This window comes from Embiotoca jacksoni, unplaced genomic scaffold, assembly GCF_022577435.1.
Source record: "Embiotoca jacksoni isolate LCO1_2020_lvr unplaced genomic scaffold, fEmbJac1.0.p SCAF_9, whole genome shotgun sequence".
NCBI classification, from domain to species: Eukaryota; Metazoa; Chordata; class Actinopteri; family Embiotocidae; genus Embiotoca; species Embiotoca jacksoni.
Window position 1 is genome coordinate 20691934 of NW_027185447.1, and position 7271 is coordinate 20699204.

General features: G+C 47.1%; 1 protein-coding gene across 1 annotated transcript; it reads left to right on the plus strand.

The window, feature by feature from the left end:
• The first annotated feature begins 62 nt into the window (after positions 1-62).
• nol9 (nucleolar protein 9) lies at positions 63-7271 on the plus strand. Its single transcript, XM_069141575.1, is given in 14 exon segments — positions 63-388; positions 725-1332; positions 1420-1630; positions 1729-1859; positions 2010-2145; positions 2592-2688; positions 2905-3002; positions 3546-3713; positions 3820-4072; positions 4178-4292; positions 4869-5043; positions 6086-6201; positions 6203-6220; positions 6336-7271. Coding segments are annotated over 13 exon segments (2136 nt in total). The 5' UTR covers positions 63-388; positions 725-834; the 3' UTR covers positions 6456-7271.

Here is a 7271-nt window from a genome sequence, read left to right on the forward strand (position 1 = left end):
TTACAATCGCACACAACAAACAAAAAAAATGTAAAAGAAGAATTTAGTATTTGTAGCTACATTACTTTTACAGGGTTTTTTTTCAGCATTATCATAAATCTAAAACAAATACACGTTAATTTGTTAAACGCTTCCTCGTGTATAACAACACTCCGGGAAACGTTATGGTCGACCATCTCAGACGCGACGTCTGTTTTGCGGCTCACACATGTCAGCTAGCAGCAACAACTGTCCCGCTCCTCGGATTCTGTAAATTATATTTAAAAAAAACAAAACAACCGTATCCACTTAGTAAAAAAAACCGTTAAGGGGGTGACCTTTTTTACAGCCCGGCTTTTTAGTTTTTTTGTTTTTGTTTTGGACGTTTTCTCTTTCTGGCTGCAATAAGGTTAGCTCGCAGCTAATGCTAACAAACGATAACGGTTAGCCGTTATAACTTCAAGTCAAGTTTTAGGATTCGTGTTGTTGTTTTTTTTTTATTTTATTTTTTTTATTGTTTGACTCTTTAGAAGGTAAAATTATTCATTACTCACGTGTTTGGGAAATATATAGGTAGCTCGTTTTACGTCTTATCGTGTATAGCGTAGCTTCCTCCTGCTAAGCTGCGTATTATTATTATTATTATTATTAATATAAATCTGTATATTTAGTAAATGTTGTTGTTGTATTATTTGTTTTTAAGCTCATTCTGATGTTTACGTCCTCTCCTCCTCCTCCTCTTCAGGCTCCTCCCTCTTCATCAGGCCCCTCCCTCTTGCCCAGGCTCCTCCTCCCCCCCTCCTCAGGCTCCTCCCTCTTCTGTGTCCCAGATGACTTGTCGCTGATCCCAGGACCATGAAGGTGAGCAAACACAGCCAGGTGAAAGGCAAATCTCAGAAGTGGAAGGACGTGAGGGGCAAACGGTGCCGTCCTCCCGTCGCCGCTCCCTCCGACTCCTCCTCCTCCTCCTCCTCTTCCTCCTCCTCCTCCTCCGGTCCCGTCGTGGCCGAGATGGCGAAGGAGCACCGGCTGGCGGCGAAGAAGAAGAAACCCTCCGTGAAGAGGCTGAAAAGCAAAGCCAAACCCGTCGCGCGCCCGAAGGCCGTCCCGCCCGAGTCCGGGTGTAAAAAAACGCACGCCCGGTCCAACGGGGGTTCGACGTTCGCCCCGGACGCGGAGGAGTCGGAGGAGGTGCGGGACTGGAGGGAGTACTCCCGGGCGTTCCACGGGAACGGCGTGGAGGCCGACGCGGACGTCGTCCCGCCGGGCCGGCTGGACGGGGACGCCCTGCATCGGTGCGCCCAGAGGGACGATCGACAGAACCGCGCCGTGCTCGTCATGCAGATGGATCAGGTAACGCTCCGGGAGTCGTCCCGACGGACGCCGGGCTCTCCTTTTCTACGACTAATCACGTCCGTCCCCCGTCCCCCTTCCCCGCAGACCCTGTGTTTCCGAGGGAAGTGCTTCTTGACGTGTCTGTACGGCCGCGTGGAGGTGATGGGGTTCACCATCGAAGAGGGCCAGCAGTCGTACCCGCTCTTCTCCCCGGCGTCCCACTGTCCTCTGACCGTCAGGGCCTTGGAGAGCGCCGACAGCAGCAGGAATGACCGAACGGAGGCGTCGCACATCCTCCAGAAGTATCTGCCGTCAGGTGAGCGCCGAAAAGATTTTTTTTTAAAGATCCCGCTGAGATGCATCTTTCTGTCATTTTAAAACTCCCTCTGGATGTGATTTTTTTTTTTTTTGCAGCATCACGTAAGAAGTTGCTAAAGAAGGTGTCGTCCAACTCCTCCGTCATCCTGCTGGAAGCCATGGAGACGCCTCTGACACGCTTCCTGTCCAGCTTCGCCGACCTCGGCGAGCTGTTCAGCCCTCCCGTGGTAAGCTGGCCGACGTCTCTCGCGGTCGGGTACGGTCGAGGTTTTTGCTGTATGTTTGAAAAGTCCCAAGTCAGCTCTTTTTTTTTTTTTTCTTTCTTTCTTTCTTTCTTTCTTTCTTTCTTTCTTTCTTTCTTTCTTTCATGTTCGTAGAGCGAACTCATGTCGGCCGTTCTCGACACGCCGCTCAACGGTTTGGGGATGATTCCTCTGGCGAGCGCCGTCGAGGGCCTGAAAACGTCGGCGAGCTGCAGAGACGCCCTCAACGCGGTGGTCAGCGCCTGCAAAGGTACGACGCGCGTCTCTTTACATAAACGTGACTTTTACATGTGTGTGTGTGTGGGGGGGGAGGGGGGGGAGGTTGTCTGTACGAAACAAGAACAAACTGGACAAATGATGCTTTAATTATGTTTTATTATGTTTTCGTTGTCTCGTCACGGGGGGACAATAAAGGTCCAAGAAAGACTTGTTCTGGGCTCAATTTATCGCTCCGTCTGCCGTCTCTCCGACCCAACAAAAAAAAAAAGAAGATAAAAACGCGTTTAATAAAACTTATTAAAACGCTCGTTAGATGTCAGATGGGGCCAATTATAATAAAATTGATAACAAAAAAAAAAGCGTGTTTGAGTGAATCATCAGAGCAGAACTTAACAGGCAGTTTGTGTGTTTATGTGTATATTTATTGTCTTGTAAACAAACGCACATTCTTATCGGAGACGTGTGTTCGGTCGACAGGAGACATGGACAGTTGTGCCGTCATCCTCGTTTGCGGGACCAAGAATGTGGGCAAGTCGACATTTATCCGCATCCTCATCAACACGTTACTGAATCAGTAAGTTCTCACGAGGCCGACGACACGGCTTTTCGTAAGAAATGTAGATTTTTATTGACCGTCCCGTCAAAGTTGTTGTTTTTTTTTTTTTTTTCCGATCCAGTTTTCTGTTCGCTGACGTAGAACGTTTCCGTGGCGACCATCACCGTTAATCTGAGTCGTCTGTTTGCCCGATTTTGATTTATTGATTTATTTATTTTATTTTTTTTCTTGCAGCACCGCCAGCGTCGACTATTTGGAGGGCGACCTCGGTCAGACGGAGTTCACGCCGGCCGGCTGTCTGTGTCTGTCGACGGTCAGAGAGCCGCTCCTGGGTACGTTTTCATCCTTCGTTTGGATTTTTTTTTTTTTTTTTTTTTTTTTTTTTTGGTAAAATTGCGAATTCACTCTTTTTTGCATACGACGCCGCGTTCATCACACAACGTTGACGGCGTCCTCGCAGTTTATCCACAGCGGCCTTTTAAAAAGACTCGCAGTGGAACGTCGTATCTTTCGTTTTGTTCAAATTACGTATACAAATCAAAGTGGAGGAAATTTATGCCGGAAAACTTTCCAAAAAAGTTCAGCACGACTTTATATCGTTACGCGGGCTCGTCGGTTTCCGCAGCGATGAAACAAAAATTGGATTTAACATGTTAATTATTGAGCTTTAGACTTTGGACGCAGCTAAACAAGCTACTTTATTAATCTATTTATTTTGTTACCGACACGAGACTAGTTTTGACTTCTCAATTAAGGAGTTATGAGCATATTTCCCAAAAACTGTTTGAACTGTTCCTTTAACGTGTATCTAAAACACGAGGAAGGATCAGTACACTTATATTACGGTTTTTTTATTTATTTTTTTTTTATTTCAGGTCCTCCTTTCACACACCAGAACACCCCGGAGCACACGATCTACTACGGCCAGTCGTCCTGCGAGTCCGACCTGGACCGCTACCTGGAATCTCTCAAGTCCCTGTGGCGCCGACGCTCCCAGAACCGAGAGACCCCCGTCGTCATCAACACCATGGGCTGGGTCAAAGGTCAGCTCCGGCTGCTACTCCGTCTGCGAGGGAGCTTTTTCCCCCCCCCCCGCCCAGATTTCACTGTTCTGATCCCGTGTGTGTCCGTCGATGCCGTCTCACGCAGGATTCGGGTTCCAGCTGCTGGTGGACATGGTCCGCTTCTTCCCCGTGACCCACGTGGTCCAGCTCAGTCACGGCGCCGCCGCCCAGTGTCCCGCCCTCACGCCGGAGTTTCTGAGGACGGCGCACGGCTGCCAGACGCGCCCGCCCGCCCAGACCGCTCTGGACGAGTTCACGGAGAGCCACGGCCCCCCCAGGAGCTACTCGCACCTCGGCGTGCAGTCGGAGTTCGAAGGAGTGGCGCGTCAAGGGACAGCGTGAGTTCACCGCTATCGGCCGCCGAGTCGGCGCTTTTTTTTTTTTTTTTTTTAAATTACTTTTTTTTTTTCACCGGCGTCATTTGGTATCGTTGTGTTCGACAGGAAACACCAGCGCACCAACGAGCACCGCGAGCTGTCTCTGCTGGCCTACCTGAGTCAGCTGCAGTCTCCGGACCCCGGACCGGTCAGACCTCTGCACAGCCTCACCCCGTACCAGGTACACGAGCAGCGCTGCTGTAATGATCTCAGACAGGAGTTCTATTTTTTTTTTTTGTATAATCCTCCTCGTTAACAACTGAACTACTTCCCCAAACATGACCTCGCCGTGTTTATACGGTTCCCCAAATCAATGAAACGGAACAATCACAAAATAAATCCCAACAAAAATACATCTCATCTTACGTTGGAATCCATTTCATGTGCTGCTGCCACCAACGTTTTGAATAGCAGCACAAATTCGATTGAATATTTTTTTTTTTTTCAGTATTACTTTTTTATTATTTTTTTTATTTAATGACACTTTAGAAGACATGACGATAACATGTTTCTGCCCCACATTTAAAGAAATACTGCCTCATTTTAGGGGAAGGAGGGGGGGAGTGCTTTCTTGGTGAGTTAGGAGAGGATATAAAAGAGGGGAGTCAAGTCTGTTTCCTAAATATAAAACTGGAGCCTGCAGGAGCTCAGCTCCCGTAAAACCTCCCACTCAGTCTTTTTTTTTTTCTTTTTTTTTTTGGACGTTTTGTTTCGTGTCGGTATGGAAACATAACGCTTCTCCCGCTCGGACCCGCAGGTGCCTCACGCCGCCGTGGCTCTCGGCACGGTCCACTGCGAGGTGGCGCCCACGCACACGTTCTACGCTGCCAACGGCGGCCTGGTGGGCCTCTGCTGCCTGGCGGAGAAAGTGGCCAGCAGGGGGGGTCCGGTGCTGCTGGCCCAGCCGCCCATCTGCCCCTGCGTGGGATTCGGTAAGTGTCCCGACCCGCCGCTTTTTGTTTTTGTGTCCACTTCTGTGAAAATAATAATAAAAAAAAAACCAAAAAACGATAACTTGTGAAAACCCAAATACGTTGAAAAAATATTGATGCGGAAAAGTCGTCTCAAACTGAGGAGCACATTTGATGATGTTCAAAAGACTGAAATGATTATTGTGTAAAAAAAAAAAAAGGAAATAGTCCAGAGGTTTTTGTATTATAACAGTCATGCATAAACAAAAACAAAAAATTCCATACAGTTATTCACAGACAAATAAATATACATTAGTATATAAAAGTACAATATTATTTTTTTTTTAAATCCAGGTAAATTTATGTGTAACCGGAGATCAGGGAGGAAGACGTCCCTGAAAACACTTTTAAACACTTATTTTTTTTTTTTTTTTCATTTTTATGATTTCTGCCTTCAAAGCTTAAATAATGAGACAAATCACTGTGTATAAAACGCTCCCAGATTTAAGACACCTTTTCCACACAGTTGTTACAGACGTGTGATGTGCGTGATAATCACTCGGCTATTGGGTCAAAGATATATCCTTTATTTTTTTTCTTCTTATATTTCTGACAAAAGTGGCGGGTTGTAAAGTCAGCACAATGTTTGAGAACAAATTTGCTGTGCTTTCACAAATGGATTCAGACTCAACGATAATGTCGCACAGAGAAACTATGATCATTATTTACCTGAAACCAGGACTTTAAAAAGATCAGTTCAGACGTTAGTTAAAGATGTTACTTTGCAAGCTGTTTGATCTGGTCCGGTCACAGATTTGTTACCCACGGTCACCGCAAAGGTCCAGTTCTGCTCTTTTCTTCTATATTTATTTATTCAGTAATAGGTTTGTGATTTAGTCGGCGATTTCTCCGGCCAACACTTTGTCGCGCGGACGAGCTTCCCTGGAAAAGTTGCGCCGTCTCGTCGATGCGAATTTCGTTTCGCCCGTTTGGCCTCCTGAAGTTTTCGAGCCTCTCGTCGTTTCTGACCGGCGCGTGTGTCCCGTGTGAACGTCCCCCGCAGGTGTCCTCCGAGGTATCGACGCGGCTCGGGGTCTGTACTTCCTGCTGACGCCCGTCGACCCCTCCGTCCTCCGCAAGGTCAACTGCCTCCTGCTGGGAGCGATCTCGTTGCCCTCCGTGCATCGTCACGACGCAGGTCAGACGCGACGTTGCCGCCGACGTGCTTCACAACATCCGTCCGCAGCTCTTTCTTTTTTCTTTTTTTTTCCTTTCTTTGTGTCTCACGGGTTGTGTTTTGTCTTTCGCTTCAGTCCGGCTTCGAAGGGGAGATGCCGTACGTCACCACGGACTACAGTTTTGACGTCACCGGCGCCGGAAAGCTGCGGGTCTTCAAGGGACTGATGAGGCCCGGTCAGACGGGGACGCAGTGACATTTGTTTTTCCAAAACGCGGCGTCGGTTTTGTCGCCCCTTTTTTTGCATTTCCTCGGCCCGGCGTCTCGCCGGAAAACCGGGCAGGACTGGGAGGAGGACAGTTTTTTTTTTTTATTCTTAATTTACAATTCAGACTCTTGCAGGCGGAGCTGGCCGACTCTCTCTCACCGGACTCTCGAGTGTTCTCGCCGTGTCCTCCTCGTGCGTCCATTAGGTGGCGCCGTGAAGGAGTTTTCTGTGGGGGTTTTTTTTTCCGACACATTGGACGGAAACATAAAAACAATACTCGGTAGTTGAAGCTCTTGTTTGACGTCATTCCACAAACTAAACACCTGCCAGATATTAAACGGACAAACAACTTTTGTTCGGACTTAGATTTGTGTCTCTGGTGCTTGTTTTAACTGATATTCAACATCATGTTGTCACGTATTCATGCAGATTTCAATCAGGCAACGGCTGTTAAACTAATCTTACCACAGCAGGCGGTACGGTCCCCGAATCAGACTAGTTTGTACATTTTTTTCGACGGTAATATTAAGGGATTAAATGTCCACTGCCAACATTGTTTACGCTTTCAGTCGACAGCACAGTAAAGAAAGACGGTGGATGTACAAAAGAAAAAAATACCTATTTTGTCAGTATTGTGTTCATAAGCCGGTAAAAAGTTGTCTCCACTTTTCTTGTTTTTGTTAAAAGGGCACAAAGGTGTGACCGCACTTAAAAGGTCATTCAATAGGTTTTGTTTACAATTTGTGGGATATAAAGGATAAAAAAAATAAATAAATAAATAAAGATGTTGTTTCTAGGTCCTAA